The sequence below is a fragment of the Polistes canadensis genome, unplaced genomic scaffold, assembly GCF_001313835.1.
Source record: "Polistes canadensis isolate GaletaPanama2010 unplaced genomic scaffold, ASM131383v1 scaffold_32, whole genome shotgun sequence".
Taxonomy (NCBI): Eukaryota; Metazoa; Arthropoda; class Insecta; order Hymenoptera; family Vespidae; genus Polistes; species Polistes canadensis.
In genome coordinates, this window is record NW_014569579.1 from 512,340 (window position 1) to 536,109 (window position 23,770).

General features: G+C 30.1%; 4 protein-coding genes across 13 annotated transcripts in view; 2 read left to right on the forward strand and 2 right to left on the reverse strand.

The window, feature by feature from the left end:
* Nucleotides 1-16,257, forward strand: part of LOC106784223 (focal adhesion kinase 1) — a 75,828-nt gene extending 59,571 nt beyond the window's left edge. For 6 of the 8 annotated variants that reach the window (XM_014743547.1, XM_014743546.1, XM_014743545.1 and 3 more), the window contains 22 exons: nt 5,523-5,668; nt 5,824-5,999; nt 6,088-6,219; nt 6,461-6,610; nt 6,700-6,888; nt 6,987-7,067; nt 7,159-7,381; nt 7,771-7,806; nt 8,064-8,195; nt 8,302-8,484; nt 8,562-8,778; nt 8,870-9,060; nt 9,129-9,333; nt 9,406-9,485; nt 9,576-11,413; nt 12,045-12,188; nt 12,286-12,447; nt 12,597-12,696; nt 12,801-13,032; nt 13,127-13,418; nt 13,521-13,860; nt 13,934-16,257. In XM_014743547.1, coding sequence (XP_014599033.1) covers nt 5,533-5,668; nt 5,824-5,999; nt 6,088-6,219; nt 6,461-6,610; nt 6,700-6,888; nt 6,987-7,067; nt 7,159-7,381; nt 7,771-7,806; nt 8,064-8,195; nt 8,302-8,484; nt 8,562-8,778; nt 8,870-9,060; nt 9,129-9,333; nt 9,406-9,485; nt 9,576-11,413; nt 12,045-12,188; nt 12,286-12,447; nt 12,597-12,696; nt 12,801-13,032; nt 13,127-13,418; nt 13,521-13,841 — 5,220 coding nt within the window. In that variant the 5' untranslated portion in view covers nt 5,523-5,532 and the 3' untranslated portion in view covers nt 13,842-13,860; nt 13,934-16,257. The remainder of the gene's footprint in view (nt 1-5,522; nt 5,669-5,823; nt 6,000-6,087; nt 6,220-6,460; nt 6,611-6,699; nt 6,889-6,986; nt 7,068-7,158; nt 7,382-7,770; nt 7,807-8,063; nt 8,196-8,301; nt 8,485-8,561; nt 8,779-8,869; nt 9,061-9,128; nt 9,334-9,405; nt 9,486-9,575; nt 11,414-12,044; nt 12,189-12,285; nt 12,448-12,596; nt 12,697-12,800; nt 13,033-13,126; nt 13,419-13,520; nt 13,861-13,933) is intronic. The other 2 variants (XR_001381398.1, XM_014743542.1) reach the window with 2 other exon arrangements.
* Nucleotides 16,258-16,343: 86 nt separating this feature from the next.
* Nucleotides 16,344-18,622, reverse strand: LOC106784225 (sister chromatid cohesion protein DCC1). The gene is made up of 8 exons (XM_014743548.1): nt 18,277-18,622; nt 18,027-18,203; nt 17,699-17,900; nt 17,424-17,616; nt 17,110-17,326; nt 16,910-17,019; nt 16,660-16,843; nt 16,344-16,573 (listed from the first exon to the last, which is right to left on the reverse strand). Exons 1-8 carry the CDS (start codon nt 18,297-18,299, stop codon nt 16,468-16,470), a joined length of 1,212 nt encoding a protein of 403 aa, XP_014599034.1. The 5' UTR covers nt 18,300-18,622; the 3' UTR covers nt 16,344-16,467.
* A 163-nt stretch (nt 18,623-18,785) lies between these two features.
* On the forward strand, nt 18,786-21,503 carry LOC106784228 (transcription elongation factor B polypeptide 1). 2 transcript variants are annotated; one of them, XM_014743553.1, is made up of 5 exons: nt 18,795-18,906; nt 19,378-19,440; nt 19,725-19,793; nt 19,976-20,169; nt 20,256-21,503. In XM_014743553.1, the coding sequence occupies exons 2-5, from the start codon at nt 19,408-19,410 to the stop codon at nt 20,395-20,397; spliced, it is 438 nt and encodes a 145-aa protein (XP_014599039.1). In that variant the 5' UTR covers nt 18,795-18,906; nt 19,378-19,407; the 3' UTR covers nt 20,398-21,503. The 2 variants fall into 2 exon arrangements, with proteins under 2 accessions (XP_014599040.1, XP_014599039.1); XM_014743554.1 differs by lacking the exon at nt 19,725-19,793 and having other exon boundaries at nt 18,786-18,906.
* Nucleotides 20,967-23,547, reverse strand: LOC106784227 (biogenesis of lysosome-related organelles complex 1 subunit 2). Of its 2 annotated transcripts, none has more exons than XM_014743551.1 (2): nt 23,117-23,547; nt 20,967-23,020 (listed from the first exon to the last, which is right to left on the reverse strand). In XM_014743551.1, the coding sequence occupies exon 2, from the start codon at nt 22,957-22,959 to the stop codon at nt 22,384-22,386; it is 576 nt and encodes a 191-aa protein (XP_014599037.1). In that variant the 5' UTR covers nt 22,960-23,020; nt 23,117-23,547; the 3' UTR covers nt 20,967-22,383. The 2 variants fall into 2 exon arrangements, with proteins under 2 accessions (XP_014599037.1, XP_014599036.1); XM_014743550.1 differs by having other exon boundaries at nt 20,967-23,045; nt 23,117-23,520.
* Nucleotides 23,548-23,770: the final 223 nt, after the last annotated feature.

The following is a 23,770-nucleotide window of genomic DNA, read 5'->3' on the forward strand; positions in this document are numbered from 1 at the left end:
TTCGTGCTTGCTTTTCGAATTTTAAGGGAAAAATAAATTGAATAAAAAAAGATTATGTATTTATACTGTGATAAAAAGTAATATACAAAATTGAAAGATAGGATATATTAAAAAAAGAGAGAGATTCGTATAATGGAAAAAGAAATAATTAAAAAAAATATTCTATGTATACAATGATAAACAAAATATTAAATATGTTACCATAAATATTGCAAATTGACTAGTTAAAATGCAAAGTATCCATGAAAGTTAATAGAACAGAAAGATAATATGCTTGATTACAATTTAATCCTTGTAAACAAAAATTCAAAATTGAATTTCATTCTATCACGCATCAGAATTGAATGAGCATTAGTACTATCGGATTCTTATTATTTAATTTATTATATAATTTAAGAAGAGAGAAGAGAGAAGAAAATTTAATTTATGATTTAACAAATATATTTTATGTTAGACATTTACGAAAATACATATATGAATAAAAACTCGAAATATAAGAAAAGAGAAAACTATTAAATTATAAACAAAAATAAACCTATAAAAACATTTAACGTATATAGTGATAAATATAACTGATATACAAAGATTATACAGAAAGATAAAAAGAAACAGAGAAAGAAAAAGAGAGAGAAAGAGAGAGAGACAAATAAAAAAATGATTTCATCGAACATAATAATTCTAAATATACATAGCAAATGAAACAAATCATTCGATCGCCTTGAGCTTCAAGTGTTACATGATCCCCGGGAGACAAAATGCGCATAACTCGAGGAATAGGCAGGACCTTCGTGGAATGAATTACGTTCTTATGACATCGTGGAGAAATGATTAGTATCAAATGTGAGTGGTTATTAGTTCGAGCAGAGAGACACCACCGTCATTCTATTATGAGTTTCGCGGTCTGTTCTTTTTTATAATGCTGGTAGGTACAACTCGTAATCGATATCACGTGTCACTTTGGTAACACTATCGGCACCTGGTGCGCTCGTAATATCGTAAAATAGAGCATATGCGTATATTATGTTTGTATATATGCGTGCTTTAAAGTATGTGTATGTAATATATTTCTATGACTATAATATTACTAGCAACTTATAATTACGATGTAAAGTACGATAAAACGTACGTATCACCCCGAAATCTTCGATTTGGTTGGTTACCACTTCTAGATCAATTAATCGCACTTTGTCGAGCCTGTCTATCGTTCGCTTTCAAATAACGATCTCCTATCTTGCAAGCTCGATTATTCTTAATCCGGATGCAACGAATATTTACGACTTTCGTACGCGAATTTCTCATTGATTAGAATCGATAAATCACTTTGAAGAAAAAGAAAAAGAAATAAAAGTAAAACGTGTTTTATTATTGAAATAATAAAAAAAAAAAAACAATATTAGTTAATCGAGAAGAGAGAACATCCTACAACGGAAGTTAAATTACATGCAATAGCTATTGAAAATGATTAAACTAAGAATTCTTATTAAAAGATATCGTATTTATCGAGTTTATTCATAACTAACATAAGTGCGTACTATTATAAGAGAGAAGAATTGATTATTATCATTTATTAATTTTATATACAATAATAAATTATTATCATAATATAATAATAATCATTTATCCAACTTCACTGTCAAAAATTTGTTAATCTATTAGCATAATATAAATATAAAGTTTATTACAACCAAATAGCAATTATTTATGAATCAACACAATATTATAATGTGTTTAATAAAATGGTCGTTAATTTGATTCGAATTGGCATTGAATATTTTTCTGTATGAGCCCTAATAAAAGGTGCGTACGCGCGATGAATCGAAGCTTGAATCGAATATTAGCGTCATTCCTAATGACTCTTGCTCAATCGTCGCTCGTTTCACATTCAACGAGATGCGGATGCGCAATAATGTACCGGGGATCGCGAATTGTGCAATAATTTGCGTTTAACCGTGGGAACCTTTGTCGGAACTCAACGGAACTCGAGACTCGTTTCGCATAATTACTTTGATAATCATTTCTGATTCGATCTTTATCGCTAACTGTTATTTCTTGCAAGTATATAAAAGTTACACGTATTTATAATAATAATATATCTTAAGTGCATTCATTCCACTTTTTTTTTGTGCTAAATATTATCTTTTAATCACAAATATTTATCGTGTACAAAATACATTTGAATAAAATTATGATACATATGTATATATCTATATATATAAATTAATCATATGTAGAATATATTAAATAATTTAAAAAAAAATCTATTCAACGAATGAAAATACTTTTGTCTATCATTATTTTAAGAAATGATCTTGTTTCGAATATTAATATAAGAAAATCGTGAACACTCGCATCTATAAAGAACGAATGATTTCACAGCAAATTTCATCCAATTTTAAAGTACTCGAGATTCGCGCCGTTAATTGCTCCTGTTTACGATCTGTCGAGTAGCTCGTGGTGCATGGCTCGAACGTTTCGTCCCTGACACGACGACATTCCTTAGCCGGACGACGCTAGTAATATGCATTTGCATTAATAGCGGCAATACAAACATACGCGCAATGTAGTCGCACGAAACGATTTCGCGACTCATGCGTGGCGGAAGCGTTTTCGATCATTTGTTTAATTTTTTCTTACTATGCATTCCTCGATTACCCTAATACCACACTAAGCATTCTCAGTGATTCACTGGAACTTTTTATCTTTTTATTTTCAATATGGAAAATATATAAAATATCGTATGTATAAATAATATATAAATATTATACATAATTATCATAATAATAATAATAATAATAATAATAATAATATATATATATAAGCATTAAAAATAGAAACGTATAATGGCTCGTTTTTTTTTTTTTTTGTTTTATTTTATTGTAAACCAATTTAATCTCTATGGCATACAATATACCTTAACACATTAAGCGCCGGTCCCTCGTTGACACGGGGTTTCTAATTCTATCGTTTGAGTGCCGATTCTGAAATGTTGCGGAATTTTTTTGCTTGTTGAGTGTCTTACACATTAATTTCCATTTGTTAACTCCAGAAACAAAACGTATACGATGGTTTGGAAGCAATCAAATATTTTCTTTAACTACTCGTTCAGAAACACGCAAATCAAGCCCGGCGTAAGGGCTTTTGTGGTCAAGGTTTAAATGTCTTATATGTCACTGGCGCTTAATATGTTAATTTACAATTAGTTAGACCCAAAAAAATATCTTTTACAACAACAATTTAATTAAGATTCGTACTTTTTACAGATGTACAAATAACGTTATATAGGAAAATTTAATTTGTGCCAATACTTTTCTTCGACGCTTTATTCTATTTATATTTTTGTTTAGTTTAAAAATAAATATTGAGCATATTTTTAAAAGCCCCTCAAACTTTACAGTTTAATATTAGGTTCAGATATTATTAAATTTGCAATACCTTATAAAACTAATTTACATAATTAAATTTTATATAAGCTATGTTTTATACTTTACAAAAATATTATTACTAATCTGTTTCATATAAAATTTCATGTTTAATTATTTCTACATCTATCGTCATAAAAATGTCATGACAGATGGCAATGATACTATCACTAACGCGTTTACATATACATTACTTCGAAACAAATCGTTATTTCTTAAATATGATGCATATATTCAAATGATCGAGTTAAATGAAACACCCAGTATAGATAACTTACGTCGCGACGTAAGTATAAAACGTGTCAGAGGGTTGTGCGTTCGGTGAAACGATGAATACGATCGAGCTTGAATGGGGAGCAGGATCGTGTAGAAAAAGAAAGAAGAAAAGAGAGAAAAGGTTATAGGCAAACACGCATTCCTTTGAAATGGTACTCGTTCGCACTTCGGCAAAGCGAATCGTGAAAAATCTAACGGCACAGACCCCGGAAAACTTTCCATTTGCGAACGATGAAAGTATATGAAGAAAGGGGTTGGCAAAATTAACTTAAAGTGGTTCAGCAGTTTTTTTTTGCTCTTTTTTTCTCTTTCCCTCTCTCTCTTTCTTTTTTTCTTCATCTCGAGACTCGCGTGTCAGCATTGCACAGCGTGAAATTCCACGTCTTCTTTTTCTTTTGAACGCATAACACGCTGTCTTAGCTCAAACGGTACAACCATGACAAGAGGAAAGAAGGTTCAACGTTCTTTGCAAATATTCGTGGATTCCCTGAATTTGTAACTCTCTTTTTCTCTCTTTCTCTCTCTCTCTTTTTACTGAGACTGTTGGAAAGTCTAGAAAATTTGTTTGTATCTCCCTCTCTATCTCTATCTCTGTCTGCCTGTCTGTTTATTTTTTTCTTCCTTAGACAAGTTTATCTTTTACTTAGATGACCAACCAGAGGGATTTTAATTTGAAATTATTTCACATAAACTAGTAGACATTTCTCCTTCCTATTTTTCTTTATCTTTCTATCTACTCGTGAACAATTTATTAGCATAGCAACGTTAAACGTTTTAGTCGAAAAAAAATGAAGAAAAGTCTGAGAAAAATATATTGATATTTCTATTACTGTGTATATTTTAATAGTCAATGGTACACACTGATTTTAAATGAGTCGAGGAAAATCCACATATCTATGACTCAATTAATAAGGAAATACTCAATATCAATCGTCATTTCTTATCATTAAACGATTTTATTGAATCATCATATCCAACGTCACAGACGTGTTTCCCTCTTTCTCTTAATCTTTCCAAGAAAATGTCTCGAATTTCTCAGAAAGATCGAGATCCTTTAATATTATCTTTGTATAGGAGTGATAAGAATCGCGATAGAATACATCGCCGTCTGGTTATCGATTTCCGTTCACTCGTTTATTTTAACGTTAACTGTTTGCATCGTCTGATTTATCTTGGATGAAAAATGCGAAAACTAAGATATAGCCTGATTTTCAACTACATTTGTTGCAAGGAACAAGTTTATGTAAATTCGTTCGATTTTTTTATTGAAAACTTTAATCGGCAACCCATGTGAGTCAACTAATATTTAGGCATTTCTTTTGATTACGCAAAGTCCAAGATTTCTAGCTAATAAAAACTGAAAATCTACTTATTAAATACTCTCTCTATAAATTAAACAGGTTTTCTAAAGACTTTACGATAATTACTGTTATATTATATATCTATGTTTATTTAAAAAATATTATATTTAAGAGGCAAGAATAATTATTGATTATTATCTTTGATTACATTTAATCTGCTTGAAGAAATAAAGTTCCGACTATAAATCTAATTGAAATATCCGTTTAATAACATGTTTTAATAGTTTTTTACTCGATCAGAAACGATTTCATTATATACTTTTATTATATATTGACTGAAACCAATTAAATCTTTATTTTTCTAAAGCACTTTAATATACATTTTTAACGAAATTATCTATATCGTTCTATTAACCTGGATTAATTCACTTCTACTATTACTTTATACTGAAAGTGTTAAACACCGATATATCTCTTGAATCGACTTCAATTAAGATTCTATTTATTCGTATTTATTTTTGTGCAGCCATGAGGGGATGAGCACTGGGACAGGAGATGGAGGTGGAAGCGGTGGTGGTGGTGTGCAAGGTGGGGGAGGTGGAAGAAATACACCACCTCATGGATCGCCCACCCCTATGGACAAGGCCACCTTGAAGGTCCATTTACCCAACGGTAATTAAATTTTATCTTTCTTAATAGCTTCATGATATCCATCGAAAGGTTGTAAAATCTGATTAAACATTTAATAATAGATTCAAGCTGCTGATGAAATAATTGTCTTTTCGTTTTTCCTATTTATCGTTTGGTCATATGTTTTACTTTAATAGGTGGTTTTAATGTCGTCAAATTTGGTGATGCTATTGACGTGAAAGGGATCATCTCGTTAGTAACCAGTCGACTTGCCGTTGGTAACAGATATTATCGAAATCTCTATGCCATGAGATTGCATCATCCAGGATCTGGAGAGAGTTACTGGTTACATCAAGATACCACAATGTACCAGGTATTCAAAATATAAAAATAAGTTTAAATAATAAACAGGCAGTCTTCAAAATGATATGTTTATTGATATTAATATTCATTATATCTAGGTTCAAGAAAAATATGAAAAGAAACATCCTCATTGTGAATGGAGGTACGAACTCAGAGTACGTTATCTACCACAAAATCTGAATGATCTCTATGAAAAAGACAAAGTCACGTTCTACTATTATTACGATCAGGTAAAATTTCAATGAATACATAGAGAATAGTTGTCTATCAAAAGGAATGATATTTTTTAAGTAATTATTAAAATTTTAAATGATTTCCAAAGATAGAAGTGAAAATTGTCAATAGTGTGAACAACACTTCTTTTTATATTTAAATAAACATATTCTTAAATTAATGTACTTCTCGATAATTTACAACTGTTTTCTTATAAATTTACTGTATACAATTTTTTACTAAAATAACACTCTATAGGTACGAAACGACTACCTGTATGCAAATCATGCTGCACTGGACCAGGACGTAGCGGTTCAATTATGTTGCTTAGAGATACGCTATTTCTTCAAAGACATGCCACAAATGGCTCTCGACAAGAAAAGCAATTTGGAATACTTAGAAAGAGAGGTAAAGTCAATACTACATTTTTTCAAATAATAGAATAAACATGCATACATAAGCACATATCTTTTAATATAAGAAAACATTTTATTAAGGTTGGCTTACACAAATTTCTTCCACGGTCCGTATTAAACGGAATGAAGCCAAAGGCACTTAGAAAGCTGATACAACAACATTTCAAGAAAGTAGCAGCTCTTTCAGAATTAGAATGCATGTTCAAGTTCTTTGACTTGCTTAGGGCACATTATAGATTCGATCAGGAAAGATTCATTTGTGCATTGGGGGTAAGAGAATTTTATATCAAGTAAAAACATTTAAAACAAAAAAAGAATACTTAAAACAAAACATAAACTATAAAATTCATTTATCCTTTCATCTTCAGTCAAGCTGGTCCATTCCTGTTGAACTAGTCATAGGTCCTGATCTCGGCATATCTTATATGGCTCATCGAGGTGGAACAGTGGTAAGATGACTAACAAATTAAATTAAAATCAATGAGATCTTGTTGTGGCCTCCCCTAAACCGACTATCCTTTTTTTTGCCAACCATCCTAGCCGACTAGAATGACGGAGTTCTCACAAATACAATCAATTCAAACGTTGGTTTCTGACTGCAAAGAACATGCCAAAGCATGCATCAAATTGAGAGTCGCTGGAGCAACCGAGACGCTGAGTATAACTTGCTCAAGTTTGGACCAAGCAGAAAGTCTTGCTGACTTGATAGACGGTTATTGTAGACTAGTAACTGGCAGTAATACTTCCTTATGGAATCGGAAAGGTAAACATTTATATTATAAAATAAATATACATACTTCGAAAGATTTGGCATGCACTGTATAAACAGAATAAATAATAATCATCTAAGACGATATATCATCTAAGTATTAAACTGTTCAACATTATTAAGCAGTAATAGCTTGTTGGTATGATTATTTAAAAACGAACAGAAAGATTTAATTTTTTCGTAAATTTTTAGTCGTTAGTTCGATCAATTTATTTATTTCTTGCATAATCCTACAAAATTCTTGTTAATTTTTTTTATATAAAAGTGAAACATTGAGTTACATTAAATGAACTACTTTTATCAACAATCGAGTATTTTGCACGACTATCCCCTCTTTACTTTAACTAATTATACTAAGCTGTATCCCTGTTCACACTTCCAAGCTGCATCGTGGAAAAATTATCCCTGTCCATGCAAAGGTTTGTAGTCTTGAAAAATCCTTTTATAGTTATTTAAAGCTGTTGTATACAAGCTTGTAGCCAGAGTAATCGCATCGAAATAAAATTAAGTTTTCTCCCTGATAATTATGAACATTATCCCGTTTGCATGCCCTGGCTACAAACGTGACTACATCAAAAAATGAACCATACCATATTTATCAAATATTTATCAAATATTTATCAAATATTTATCAAATATTTCCTAGATCTCATTACTTTTCCTATATATTCGTTAGATGCACATCCTCCAAAGTATAGACAAGATGGTTTCAACAGTCCTGAAAAAAATGTGAGCAAAACAGGAACAATTCTGTCTGAAGATTATGCGGAGATCGTAGACGAGGAAGGAGATTATTCTACTCCAGCGAGTATGTATAATTATGTTTGTTTTTATTTTCATTTGATACATAAAACATAATTAATTTATTATATTTTCAACATAATTACGCAATACGTTTTTATTCCTTGTTTCAGCACGTGATTATGAAATAGTTCGTAATCAAGTAGAGTTGGGTGAAATTATTGGAGAAGGTCAATTTGGTAATGTTCACAAAGGATCGTATAAAGGTAGAGATGGACAAACTATAGCGGTTGCTGTAAAAACGTGTAAAGTTGATGCTGACCTTGCTACTGCTGAAAAATTCCTCGAAGAAGCCTGTATGTGGAAAACTCGTATATACTAACATAAAATGGATTAAAATGTTTACTAAATATTTTTTAATTAAATATTTCAGACATTATGCAACAATTTGAACACCCTCATATAATTAGACTTATTGGAGTATGTTCCGAAGCGCCGATCTGGTTAGTTATGGAGTTGGCGAGACTCGGAGAAATGCGTGCATATCTTCAATCAAACAAACATCGATTAGATCTTGCGACTCTTTTACTCTACACATTCCAACTAAGTACTGCTTTATCGTACCTTGAGAGTAAAAAATTTGTACACAGGTATTTAGAAAAACTTGTTCTCTTTCTTAGAAAAATGCAACAGATTCTTTCTACATTTGTAACATACTATTGTGTGTGACTCCTTTAACAGAGATATTGCAGCTAGAAATGTATTAGTTTCTTCGCATAATTGCGTCAAGCTAGCAGACTTTGGACTGAGTCGATGGGTGGAAGATCAAAGTTATTATACTGCAAGCAAGTGTAAATTACCGATCAAATGGATGGCTCCAGAAAGTATAAACTTTCGAAGATTTACCACTTCGTCTGACGTTTGGATGTTCGGTTAGATGTTATTAACAAATTTTTTTCAATTCAACATTTTTTTTTTGTACAATATTTTATAATTTCAGGTGTTTGTATGTGGGAGATATTAATGTTAGGTGTTAAACCATTCCAAGGTGTAAAAAATAACGAAGTCATTCGTAAGCTAGAAAATGGTGAAAGACTAGCGCTTCCTAATCACTGCCCTCCACGCTTATATTCCTTGATGTCTCAGTGTTGGAGTTATGAACCTAGCAAACGACCAACGTTCAAAGAAATTAGAGAAACTTTACAGTAAGTTTTTAACAGACAACTTTTAAGATAATTGAATAAAATAATTCTGACATTCGACGATCTATGTTACAGTGAAATTTTGTTAGAAGAGAAACATCAACAACAAGAGACTATGAGACGAGAAAATAGAAGAGTACAAGCCATGTCTTGGGGTAAGAGAAGATAGTACATTCATATAAATTATTCATTTTACTTAGCAATGGCAAAATATTCATTGAAGTTTGAAATAATATTTTTTGCAGGTGCAGACGAAGTTCCACCTCCGAAACCTTCCAGACAACCACAAAATACAGCAGCAGACTCAGCACAATTAACAGCAGCTGCACCTGTCTCTACTTATATCGTAGCACAGAGTCCGGAAGTTCTTGCTCAACTTCTTAAGGATAATCAAACTAGGGGGGTATGTCCCTCTGTCTACACTACTCCTGCCTCTCCATTTAACACACTCGCTGTACAATTTCAAGACGAAGACCAAGTCTTGACTACTGCCGTTGTCTCAGATTTACCCTTTTTCGACCCAACGATTTCCGAGCCTACTGCTTCTCATGACACACAGTCAGGAGACTCAACTTTGTCCGACACTAATCTAGATTCTTTAGACTCCTCAGACACTGTTTCTCCCCTCATGTCGAGTCTCAATATTTCAGACACAGCGCAGACACAATCGCCAGCTGCCGGTAGAAAACAACAAAAGATTAAAGAGATGCAAAACTTATATGCAGTAAGCTCAAAGGTCGTCAGTAATGTCACAGGAGATTTATATTCACCTGTGCAGAAATTTTCAGTATCCAATCCGATACCTATTACGACTACTGCTTGCGGTGAAATATACGGTCCTGTGGCTAATTTTACACAAAGTTCAGCTATTGTAGGTAATCTCAGTCAAAGTCCCAGCGTAGGTGGTAACTTTGGTGAAAATCCAGGCAATTTTGGCCCTAGCAGCTTAAATAATCAAACTCAGTTTGTGAGTGGCATGCATGCTCAATCATCTAATCTTGGTCAGCACTCCACTAATATCACAAGCCAAGCATATGCAAGTGGTCAGCAACCCATAATTCCTAGTAGTTCATCTACTTCAAACACTGTTACCGCTACAGGATCTCCTCGTATTAATACAGTTAACGTTCCAATATCCACTGCCAATGCGGAATGTTTGTATGGCCCTGTTTTAAAATTCCGAGCACAAAGTGCTCAGAATCAAAGTGGTGGAGATATAACATGCGTTAGTTCAGCTACATCGTTTGTTCCAAGTGGAAGAAGTCAATTAGTTTATAGTCCAACACCAGTTCAAAACTTGCAATCTCAGCCACTTTATCCCCAAAACTATCAACATCAACAAATATATTCTAATGTTAATCAAATGGGGCAACAACACATATATATTCCGCGAACGCAACAAACACAAAATATCCAACGCCAACCTCTTTTACAACCACAATCTCTTTCTTACACATCATCGCAACATACGATGCAACAGAATCAAACAAGCAGTGCCAATCCAATATACACAGCCCATGCCACATCGGTTACGGTTGTTCAAGCACAAAAGGTGCAAATGCCAAATTATATACCGCAAGTGCAAAGTGGAATAACAAATAGCCAATCGCCAGCATCCCTGAACGTTACCGCGAACCAGCATCAATCATTTGGAGTAACTCAAGCTCATGGCATTCAGTCTCGCATTGCTGCACCAGGTGTCATGATTCAACAAAGTAGCCAACAGCACACTCAGTCACATGTTCCTAACTTCATCTTAGGTCAACATTCTGGTTATAATGCTCCTACGGAACAAACGCAAGTTCAGTACAGTGCTACAGGTTTCTCAACACAACAACAAGTGATAAACGCGGTTGGTGTAAAACAACAAGTAGCTCAAATGGCGCCAACGATTGCTAAATCGTGCACACCTCAAATAGCAACTGGTATAGCGAAAATCACAACATTCGTAACATCAAAACAAGATGAACCACTGACAAGTTCTACAGATGGTACTCTATCTGGATCACTTATATCTTCTGCTGTCAGCGACAGCACTATGTCATCTAGCAGCTCGATGACAGAGGAGGCACAGCAAGATCAGGTTTGACCATGCCTCCTAGGAATGAAAAATTGCATCTTTTATCTGCAAGCATATTATTTGATATTACACAGTTCCGTGTATCTGTAGCACCGTACATCTATTTTGAGGCAGATGTATATATGTGTATATATGCTTTGCAATATGCAAACGTGCTCTTCCTCATACACAATCACAAACGTCTACGCGTATCCGTAAACAACATAAATACATGCTCTCTTACAACATATACATTTTCTTCAGTTACACATGCAAGAAGAATTTACGTCAACCAGATACTTTTTAATTGCTATATTTGATAGGCTTTTTTTATATGCATGTCGAATTAATCCAACGGTTACACTTTATTATTTTATCATTGATTACTTATATTATGTTCTATTATATATATATATTTATACATGCATGCAGCAATATTTAACTGCATTACTTACCTTTTACAGTTCTGCACTTCGAAAATTATGCATCTCTTTAATTTTTACTGTGTACATATGAACGTTTCACTTAGATAAACATGCGCATTTAAATATTTTATTTTTCCTCATTAAGGTACTAATATTCCTAGTTAATGATTTGTTTATTTGAACGAATTTATTACGAATGTCTAATAATGATGCTTTCATGAATATTTCAGAGAGGTATACAGTCTCAGATATTTGACAGTGGTGCTGATAGCTTCATCGGTGGTATAGATGACGAACAAAAGTTATTAGAACAGCGACTTTTGGAACAGCAACGACAATCTGAAGAAGATAGTCGCTGGCTAGCGAGAGAAGAGGTACTGAAGATTCCTTTTATAACTTTAAATTAAGATTTATATTTAACTTATACTTATCGAATTTAATTACTTTTTTGTCATTCAATTATTTTATCAGAAACGTTTATCAATTGCAACAAGTGGAGATGAAAGTGCTAGTCCACCTATTCCTCGTTCAGCCACACAATCTCCAAATCATGAGCCTCATACTGCGAATACAGGGTCTCTTGGTTCAGATAAAGGACCTGAAAAAGAGAAGGAAAAAGTAATAGTTGTAAAGGTAATGATATTAACATTAAGTACAATGAATTATTTGCTATAAATTAAGGGTGGCCAATTTCATTATATATATATATGATCGACTATTTTTCTTAAAACTGCTATATATTTCTGCTATAAATTACTTTTAATGTAAAATTTAATTTTTAGAAAATGGAACCAACACCAACAGCAGATTTGGATAGAACTAATGACAAAGTATATGATTGTACTACTAGCGTAGTTCGGGCAGTAATGTCTCTATCGCAAGGTAAGTTTCTTGTACAAATATAAAATGTATAATCACAAAGTGTTGTTGTATATTGTACGCATATACAAATTATTACAAACTTATAAATAAATTCTAAATTACAGGCGTTCAACAGAGCAAAGCCGATCAGTATTTAGAATTAGTAAGAAGAGTAGGCATGGAATTAAGGGCTTTACTCTCCTCTGTTGATGCTCTTGTAGAAATATTACCTATATCCGCGCACAGAGAAGTAGAAATGGCACATAAGGTTTTAAGTAAAGATATGGCTGAGCTTGTAACGGCTATGAAATTAGCACAAAATTATAGTGCTACCACGTTAGATGCAGAATATCGAAAGTAAGTTTTTGTAAAATTATAATTTTGTTTAAGATAATAAAAATATATTCAATATAATGATGATTTTTATTAATGTTGTTATTGTATTCGTTAGGGGAATGCTTTCTGCAGCTCATATTTTAGCAATGGATGCAAAGAACCTCTTAGATGTAATCGATTCTATTCGTATTCGATATCCATACGTGGATAATCAAATTTGTCAAAAGCAAAATGATCAGAATACATCACGAGACTCAACACCAGAACATTGCATTCGATCGAGTCAATCTGGTGAACATTTTTTAAGAAGAAGCCAGTCTAGTGAAAGACAAGCAACAACATTCAGACAAAGCCAAAGTGGAGATCTTCTACATCGAATGGGTCAATCAGTTGACCGTTCTTTGCAGGTAATTTTAATACATATTTATTTTATATTTTTTTGTGTCTATCATAATCCTGTAAATATATAAACATATATTGTCCATAACATGATTTTTTACATTTAATAGGGAAGTCAAACTGATATTAGCGGTGGAGCTAGTTTAGAGAGGAGGCATCACATCGTAACAAATAGTCTTGAACGTAATTCAACAAGTAGAAGACAAATGGCAACCAATAGCTTAGAAAGAAAAAGGCCATCATTATCTTGTAATATAGGTCCTATGAATAATTCCGTTAATCTCCCACCGATTGTACCAGTAACATGCAATTTGGTTCAGACAGTGGGACCTGTTATTCATCCGAGTCAGTCAGTCGCGATGGGTGTTAGTCAACAGTCAGTATTCACTGCTAATAAATCTTCAAATGAAACACCTGCCAGTGACAGCTAACAAGATGCCTTTCATTGAGGTGACTATCTTAAAAGAATTATTAATACTAGCATTTAAACTAAATTAGTGATATTCATATACACTGATTTCAGGGATACTTTGGAATACTACTTAGATCGTATGTAAATAGACGATAATGTATGAGTTACCTGTGTATGTCCCATGAATATATCGACAACAGGACATCTAGTATTTGTGCTTTTTAGCTCTTTTTAATATTTATATATACAGACACTTTGTCCAGGCGTACTTATAGATAGGACAGTATTCACCAGATATAGATGTAGTAAATTAGATAATTTAAGTCACAACTATAAAGAATCAACTCCAAAGTTTTAGTCTTAAAGTTACTATTTGTTATGGCAAATACGTGTATATATGAGGTGATGCAAAAGATACGTGTGCTCAATAAAAACTGCGATTATTCAAGAACACATAATAGATAAATCTGTAGCAAGTATATCTGCTCTGCTTTTTACAATTTTTTCTAAAGCTTGATAAAAACAAAACATAAGTGTTCAAATAATGTTGCAACATTGTTATTTGCATGGCTCATAGTTCAGATAATTGTTTGTCTTATTGCATCACCTCATTGGTAGTTGAATATTGCATATATCGTGCAAAGGTTTAGTTTTTCGTCAGACACAATGTTGCCACGTTGTTTTTAATAAAAGTTCATAATTTGATAGTCTATTTCCTACATATAGAAGTACTATGGGGAATAATTATAATATAAAAAATGGGACTGAACGTTATTTTTATTAGCAAATTATTTAACAATTCATACCAGTTTGCAACGTTTATACAAGATGTTTTATAAAAAGCAAATCTCGTTCTCCGACAGTAAGTCAGTTCCTACAAAATATTTTTAGGCAATATCATCCTTTCATAGAGATACTGTTAATAGCTTTTTATTGCGATTTGCAATAACATTTACATTGATGCTTTTTATAAAGCATCACCAAATATTCTACAAATAAATAGCCCTTCTTTTACACATATAACATATTCCTTCATTAAGTTCCTGGGAAATTCAAAATTTTATTTAGGCAGCATTCTTTAATGAATGTATTAATAAATAACATCAATAACGTCATACATACTCGTACACATCATATTATCATATTCGCACACGATAAAAAACTTTGAACTTTGTGCTACAATTTTTCTTATTTCAAAAGATAGTATTCATGGCTTTTAAACTTTGATGTGCCAAGGTGTACTTATGTACTCAAGACAGGTTCTTAAATTTGTAGTGCAAAGTCTTGTTATGCCATCTATTATCCCAGGAACCAGTAGTAATACGAGTATACTCGTATAATTATCAGTAATATAATTAATGGTACTGCTACTGTTTTGAGAGCATAAGACACTTTCTTAAATTATGTTAAATGTACATAAAATACTATACAAAATTGACTTCTTTTAATTCATTAAACAATATTGATGATATAATCAATATAACTTCTGAGATACGCATGTTTTGACTTGTAGCAATATATGTATATTTTTATCTTTATACTTAAAAAAAAAAACAGTTTAGTTTCGTTTATTAGAATTTTAACTTTAAATCACTAAATTTGAAAGTATCTAGTTATCAAAATTTAATTCAAATATGAGACCAATGTCCACCTCACGATTCTATATAAGATGCTTGTAAAATCATAGCAGTTAGGAATGCCCATGTTGTATAAAATAACTTCATTATTATATTATTATAGAAATAATAATAAATGCTTGTTCTATGTATAATTTTCATTTTTTGATTAATTCTCTTTTACACAGAGAAATGATTCAAATTATAATATTTTCTTGATTTTCACTTATTTTATCAAATATAAAAAAACATTTTTTTAACTTTATCTGTACTTTGCTCATTAACTTTACATGTGAGCTACAGTATACACAAATTAGTTAATATGTGATCATCTCTCTAATGCATAACACAATATTTAAAAAAATATCATGATAATTAATATTACAAAAGTGAAATGTTAAAAATTAAACGTCATAAACATTACAATTATGCTTTTTTAATCAAAGAGACTTGCTAAATGCTTTATTCTTCTAAATAATTGTAACCACTATGCAATTAATATATTAAAAGCAATACTTATATCATTTTAAAGTACTCTTTCTTAATAGTATAATATATATTGTAGATTTATTGTCTATTAAAAAGATGATGACATATAAGCTGATTTTGTGTTCTTACTAATCTATTTAAAATCTTCATGATGATACAGATATAGAAGAAAAAATAAAGATACCATCGAAATTGTTACCGTTATGCCAGTTAAATAGGAGATAAAAATATACAATATATAATCTTATTTCAGAGATATTTATAAATTTGTGTAAATGTAACTATGTATCATGATTGCAAGCAAAATAAACTACGCGTATGATTTCAGCATCATAAATGAGTAATATGAATTAAAACCTAATAATATCACTGCATAAATAAAATTTACATTGAATATGTGCTCGTTTTATCTTTTGTGATAATAGTCTTATAATTCATTAATTTGATACAGGTATATATATCTATGTATATACATTTATATATATATTTAATAAACTTTACAACTTACTATATCTTCTCAATATTATGAAAGCTGCATATTTATTTACCATGCTTTGAGCTATAATATTTAACACCTGTTTGCATAGAACATCTTGCATATTTAGTTAATAAACCATTCACATTCATTTTATTTGTTTCAAATTTCCTGTAATAATATTATTATAAAATAACTGTTTCTAATGTGTAAGTTGTATTAAAATTAAAATATTTCAAAATTATTTCCATACTAACGATATATATGGAGTTATTTCTTCAAGAGTCCACTTTTCTCTAACTTTAAATATTTCTTTAAGCCTATCATTGATATTTTTGGGTAAAGTCTCTTCTGGGAAAGATATCACTTCTTTTTGCATAATGCTCTTATTATAAATAATAATTGCAATTCCTCTTAAGTATTCCTCTTTGGGCACTATTTCTAAAATTGTTTTTAATAAAAAAAATTACAAGTAATTATTCAAAAACTGTGTTAGTATTTACTTACTTTCAGGTGCCCCCATTTTCCAAGATTCCATAAAGTCATTATATTTATTAATAGGTATAGCACTAAGAAAAACTTTAGCTAAAAGTTTACAAACTTTTTCTTCATTGTATCTACAAAGGATTTTTATGTTAGAAAAATTATATTTATAAAATTTAAAATGTATAAAATAATTACACATATCTATAAGTTTGTAATAGTACCTATAAAAAGGACTACCATCCTCTTTAACTTTTTCACTTAAACTTGTATATTTTTCAAATAGTGCATTAAAAATAGGTTCAGCAATAAGTTCTTTCAAAGAATCATATGTAACCTCTTTATCGACTTCATCTACTTCCCACGAGTAATCATTAAACAAATCTAACATATATGTTACATATCGTACCTCAGCTTCAAATGATATTAATCGAAGAAAACCTTAATAGCAAAATATAAAATATAATTTAGTAATTAACTATATTAACAAAATTTGTTAATAAATTTTATAGTTTTACAAAATTTCATGAAAAGTTACCATTTATCATTACTACTAAATGATCATTTAAAGCCTGTTTTATTTCATCCTCGCTAGCCTGAATCTCGTTTCTTAATTTATCCCAGTCATAAAGTGTCATTGAATCTATGTTTGATTCATATTCCTTACCATTGTAACAAGAAGGTTGAAGTATTGTTAATATTTTATCAACCCGAGGTTTGCATTCGTGTACCTAAACAATTTTCATTAATATTTACTGAAGCTTTAATTTAAGATAATATAATAAAACTGATTACAAAAATTATCTTAAATACCTCATAGTAAGTATGAAAAATTCCTGTTACACAACATCTTTTAATCACTCTACCTTGCTCTGCTGAGCTCTTGGTATCATCTGCTAACATTAAATCAGGTACCAATAATAAAGAATTTGATGTCTCTGCTTCTTTTATCTCATAGGTCTGATTTTCTGTACAAAGTACTGCGGATTCATTACTACTACCTTTAAAGGATAAACTTAAATCCCATAAAATTAATTATCTTACCAAATATCATTAAATAAGATATAATACAATATCCACAATTTAACTATATAAAAATATGAAATTTTTATGTAATATTTTTTAAAAATTAATTTGTTACCTATCTCCTTTATTAATTATTTCTAACAGTTGTTCATCAAGCTCAACCAATTTGATACCATGACCAGAAAAAAGATCTTCTGCAGGATATAATATCTGTGTTGTTCCATTAAGATCAGATTCATCTATGTCAGCAGAACGCAATGTCTCACGCACGTGTTCAACGTTACGTAGATAACTAAAGGATTTAAAATTTATTTACAATTATTTATTAATAACATCAAAGAAATTATTCTTAACTTTATACTAACTTTGTACATCCAGATTCGTTCATAATTCACAGTACAAATAAAGAATATCACTGCGTTTTTTACTTCTATTTGAATTCAAAAATGTTTATATTGATTTTTATTTGATTTTGTTTTATTTTGTTCTAATTTGACATTGCAAAGTAAAATTCTCCCGCGCCACTTCTTGACACTACTAATTTAAATATTAACAAGAAAAATCGCTACGTATCTCTAAATAAATAGTAAATCAATTTTTTGTAAGGCACGTATACACGAATCTAATCCTTTTTATTTTAATAGTTTAATTATTTTAATAATGTTTTCATTTATATGCACTTCTCTCTCTCTCTCTCAAACTAGATATTTTAAATACTATTATTTAATATATCTAGTAAATTCTTACTATATTATTTTTATTAGTATAACAACTTTTATTAGTAGTATGTTATTTAACTACTAGATGGTGCACAAAAGTCATTTGTAAAAAAATTGTCTTATGGAAGTGTCAACTCTATATGATTCTTTTTATGGTGTGATTTATTGAAGAGATTAAGTAGTTGGTGGCCATATTATTGCCTTCCCGTTGCTCTTATCAACGAACTGTGCTGTGATCGAATAGTCTGAATTTTAACAAATTGTGTTTTTATTACGGTACGTATTTATTTAAGGACTAATTATTCTCAATAACATTTTTATCAAAAAATCGACTAGTATATCATGATATACGTGATTTATCCGAATATGTTTTATCAAGATAAATCATGTCTAACAACTCAAGTATGTATTATTTCAATTATTTTTTTTTATTAATTTATATTGAATTATTCGATAATTTATCGACTGACACGCGACACTATTTCGATTATTATTATATATTTATAATAGTAATATATTATGATAAGAGAATCATAACCTTTCTAATGAAAAATGATGAGTAACGAATGTTTTCTGTATTATTATACATGTATAAATTACATATGATCTAGATATAGATGTAGGTAGTAATAAATTGTATTCAATTGCGTACAAAAGATCGTATTTATTTCAACAATAAAACTTCTTTTTATACATTATGTAGATCATTTTTCTTCCTTCTAACTGGTATTGTTTTGTTATTTTTAGGAAAATTATTTATCCAATAAAGAAATAACAATGTCAAACGATGTAAATATGCAATCTGATAAGGTATGTCATAGTTTAAATATTTAGCATGTTTATAATCATGCATGATAATACAATTGTAAAAAATATGTGAATATAAAGTGTATATTTATATGTGCATTAATATATGAACACGTATGTATGTGTATATATGTATATATATATTATGTATATCTACACATACAAATGTGTATCTTGGGCTGCTATGGGGGAAGAGGTTGAGATATCATTAATGCGTCTATTTGGAACACTGGAAAACACTGGTAAATGAAAGCTCTTAATTAATACAACTTTTCCTTTGAATTAAGCCCGATGAGGAAGAAATTGTCGATAAAGCTGAGGAAGAAGAGGGCAAATCATCTGTTGACCTGCATGCGGTACCTATCTCTGCAAATTAAACTTGCTACTTAAAAGCCTACCTTTCATGACTTATCCTATGTTTGCCACTGTATTAACTCCAGTTTGTATGATATAAAAATGTATAGTAGTGCAATTGTAACTTGTAAAAACTTCATACGGATATAAATGCAAAATTATATGAAGTCAAACAAACTTTTAGCAAGAAAGCGGCCCTGTTTATGGTGGCTGTGAAGGACCAAATGCAATGTATGTAAAATTGGTTAGCAGCGATGGTCATGAGTTTATTGTGAAACGAGAACATGCATTAACAAGTGGAACGATCAAGGCTATGCTTAGTGGCCCTGGTCAATTTGCAGAGAATGAAGCCAATGAAGTTAATTTTCGTGAAATTCCGTAAGTTTAATAAGTTTTCGACAAAGTCGATTATGTAAATATTTGTAACATAAGAATTTTATATTTTATTAATGTTTTCTTTATAGATCTCACGTACTTCAAAAAGTCTGTATGTATTTTACTTACAAAGTTCGTTATACGAATAGTAGCACAGAAATTCCAGAATTTCCAATTGCACCTGAAATTGCGCTAGAACTATTAATGGCTGGAAATTTTTTAGATTGTTAAATATAATACTAAACCTTGCAGTGCTTTATTTTTAAATGGCAAATTTCGTTTTTTCTATTACTATTATTTATCATTAAAGTGATTATACTTTTTTCTGAAAAAATTTAACACCTAAATAATAACATTAATGACAAAGTCTAACACTCAGGAGTCATAAACATTTTTGGTTAATAATAATATGATTTACTTCTACGAAAAAGACACAAGGTGCATCGAAAATTATCTACTTATGAATGATCAATGATTATATGTAATTTATTATGTAATTTTATATCAATATTCTGTTTAATTTTGTTAGAACTAGGGTTTTATGGAAGAAAAAAATATATTTGTTTTTTTTTGTCTAACATATTATTTGAAGACAACCAGAAATGTTTTAACGTTTAGTGATATAAATATTTAAATAGCAGAATGTATTTAAACATGCAATTCAACAGAAAAGTATTGTCTGTAAATAACGATATATTGCGGCAAAAAAATACGATGGATCAAATAATTTGCATTGTTTGTAATTTTTATTGCGGATCTAAGAGAGAGAGAGAAAGAGATAGAAATAATTAGGCAGATTCTCAAATCACAGAATTCTCATCATTTATTACATTCTGTATAGTAACAAATTATATTTTTTGTTAAATATAAGTAAACTATTTATTCTTGGACTAAAATATATTAAACAGCGATAAGAACATCCTACAGTTTTATCAGAAAGTTTATCTTACTTTGTTTTTAAATGACAATGTCGAAATTCTAGATTAAGTTAAAAAATGATTTTTATAGAAAATAAGTTAGCTATTATATGCAAATGTGTTAAATCTTATTTTGTCTAATAGAAAATCAAATATTGTTTTTGACATCTATATACAAAAAATATACGGAAATCTAAGATAAATGAAACAGCTAAGTGCATTAAAATAGTATGTTAATGTTGGTGCATAATTATTTATAAGTACTTCATAATAATTGTGTAAAAACATGTGTTAAAGCATAGAACTATAGAGATACTAAATTTTCACTTTCTTACATTTTAACATCTTTTATTTGCATAGAAATGTGAACACCAATGATCATGATTCATATAATTAAACTGTGGACTTTAATTTTACAATCTAATTTTTTTGTAATTATTTATTAACTTTATTTATTATTAATTTTTTTTTAAGTAAATGCAAGCACAAATATACTTTGTTAACACGTTAACTGCCGTGAGGTCACCAGTGACCTCAACAAGACTGATAGTAAAAGTACATAATTAGAGTAAATATCGATTCTGATAAATTTTTAAATAATATCATTGTTTTTATAAGGATTTGAAGAAACTATGACATACAGAGCATGCAAAAATAATTTTTTTATTACAAGGAAAATTAGGAGTTACTTGTTTCTATAACACAATTAAATTTACAACATAAATACTTGTTGAAAACTATCCATTTTCAGATTCTTGCAAACAAAGATAAAATTTCAAAGAAAATAAAAAATATAAAAAAATCCGTTGGAGGTTCTTCAAAGGGGATTATGACTATTATAAACTGAGTAAATATAATATATTTTTTCATGAAACTTGGTTCCTTTGGTCTTTGTATATGTCCTCTGCACATAGAAGAATCAATCTTCACGGTCAGGAATTATTCGTTGCTATAAATTTCTCAATTTTATCGGTATTTAGAAGGAACTAATAATCATAAAATGGTCTACAACGCCTCGACGGTCACCGGTAACCTCACCATAAAAAATAGATAAAACACAATAATACAACGTCGTTTATCAGTTGTAAAAAGATATCAACAAAATATGCATCCTATAATAGAAAAAAAGTGTAGGCGTGGTAGAAAAGTCACGTAAAAAGTGCTGGCAGTCAACGTGTTAATCTCAATTAAAATAAGTAACTTAAAAATGAACAACTATTATTCAGCTATATTCAAGACTATATATTAATGTTTGTAACAAATTTTAAATATCTTATATTATGCAGTAATTAGTATCAGATTATAAAGTGGACTTATTTCCAGTTGTAACGTTACTTTTCGTTACATTATCTATACATTGTTTACGAACGTGAAGATTTTCATTCTTTTTCAAATCTTTTTCTAGATCTTTAAACTTTGCTTCTAATCGCTTAGAATACGATTCTAGCTTATAAGCTGCTTGCTCTAATTTATTGACACTGTCATCAATTTGATCAATATTCTCCAATATAGGCCGTAAATTTTTATATTTTTCATTTAAAGAATCCAATGATATTGAAACGTTTGACGATATTGTCTTTAATTCTGTATACTTAGCAATAGTCTCTTTATTTAGCCGTTCCAGTAAACGATAATCAGCATGAGTAGCGGTGAGTTCTTCTTGTAAATACTCACCAGTTTTTTGAAACATTGTATTAGCTAAACGACTTAAATTTGGATCATGAGGATCAAGAGCTTCAAAACTACTGGTACTAGTTGAAAGTGTTGTACCACGTTTCGGCGATTCACATCTAGAATTTCCATCTGTCATTGAGCTTTCCATCTGTGCACACACAGATTGTGTCATTTCTTTTGACGGTTTATTTATTGTTGTCATTTTGATTATTTTGTTTATATTTCGTATCACTTGGAATGAAACTTGTTAAATTAACAGCCAACTGTAATTTCGATGAATACTTTGTTCTAACAAAAGTGAAAAATATTTTTTAATGTTAAAATCAAATAGACACTTCGATATTAATTCTTTTCCTAACCTCAATTGTGTCACATCGAGAGAGAAACATTTATCTGTACTCGTACATTACAATCTGACGCAATTTACACGTCAAGCTAATGCTATATAATAATTACTATTTATAACAGTCGATTTATTGTACTTTTTGTATTTATTTATTTGTTGTATTTACATCGGGTTAACTACGCGAATATTTCTGAAAAACAACTCAATTTATAGTTGACGATAAAATCAACTATTGTTAACTAGTTATTATTTTTATTAAAAATTTGCAATATTATTTAAAAATAAAGAATAATAACAGTGTAACTTTATCGAACAATGAAAATTCTCTAAATTAATTCGTATTTTTAAGTAATATAGGTTGTTTCACTCTAATTAACATGAATAGCAATATATACATCGAGCAAAAAATGTCGATGTGTATTGATTTGTAATATATATATGTATCCATAACTTCGGTTTAATCTAGAGCAATTTAATTCGAAATTTGTTGAAAAGGATCTTAAATAATTGTAATATATCCTGAAAATGTGAATGCCACGTATAACATTAGAAGAAAATTCTTGATCTTTTTCTGAATAATTGCAAATCTGCCATTTACTTAAAATATCCAATCAAATCGAAGTAATAAAAATGACATTTTAAATTTTAAATCTGATTGGTCGGACTT